The sequence below is a fragment of the Penaeus monodon genome, chromosome 21 (genome assembly GCF_015228065.2).
Source record: "Penaeus monodon isolate SGIC_2016 chromosome 21, NSTDA_Pmon_1, whole genome shotgun sequence".
NCBI classification, from domain to species: domain Eukaryota; kingdom Metazoa; phylum Arthropoda; class Malacostraca; order Decapoda; family Penaeidae; genus Penaeus; species Penaeus monodon.
The window spans coordinates 14,591,334-14,591,994 of NC_051406.1; the positions used below are offsets into that span (position 1 = coordinate 14,591,334).

The 661-nt window shown below is 28.1% G+C and overlaps 1 protein-coding gene across 2 annotated transcripts in view; it reads right to left on the reverse strand.

Moving 5' to 3' along the window:
- Window positions 1-661, reverse strand: part of LOC119586259 (trafficking protein particle complex subunit 5-like) — a 3,475-nt gene that overhangs the window by 655 nt on the left and 2,159 nt on the right. For both annotated transcript variants that reach the window (XM_037934967.1, XM_037934965.1), the window contains exon 4: window positions 391-573. In XM_037934967.1, coding sequence (XP_037790895.1) covers window positions 391-573 — 183 coding nt within the window. The remainder of the gene's footprint in view (window positions 1-390; window positions 574-661) is intronic.

A 661-nucleotide genomic window follows, 5' to 3' on the forward strand; every position in this document is an offset into this window, starting at 1 on the left:
TTACATTAAATAACAAATCTCTTTGTATTTCTGTATTATTATGACCTTTCAAATGTCTTACATTCTTGAGTTTCTTATAATATTAATACACAAAATATAAAAAGACATATAAGTAAGCAAAGTGACAAATGTACACTTTCTTGCAGTTAACATTTGACTAGAAATATTGAAAATAATTTATGGGGAATTTGGAAAACATTATTATTACTGTAAAACTGTCCCATAGTATTAAAACAAGCAGCATTATTTTCATCCATTAATTAATTAATAATAATTGTACTTTGTCAATAATCAGAAAATGAAATTATACTCTACCTAAATAACAAACTTTAAATACATTACATATCCTAAAATAAACAAGTAATTCTCATATGAATAAAAGCAACTCACAAATCCTGTTGAATTGAGTACAGCCTCAATAATTCCAGCAATAAAAGCTGCACAGTTGATAGAGCTCTTATCCCGTGGCACTGATATAAACCTGTTTACCAGTGGCTCTTTCTCAATCAAGTAATAAATTCTCTCATCATCTGTTGCTCTATCAAGTTTGTCTGCTTCTTTCCCAAAGAGAGACTGCAAATATAAAGAAAATTGTGAGTTATCAAGAGATTTAGTAACCCTTTATAAGTTCTAAAATGTATGATAACTGCATTAACAGGGT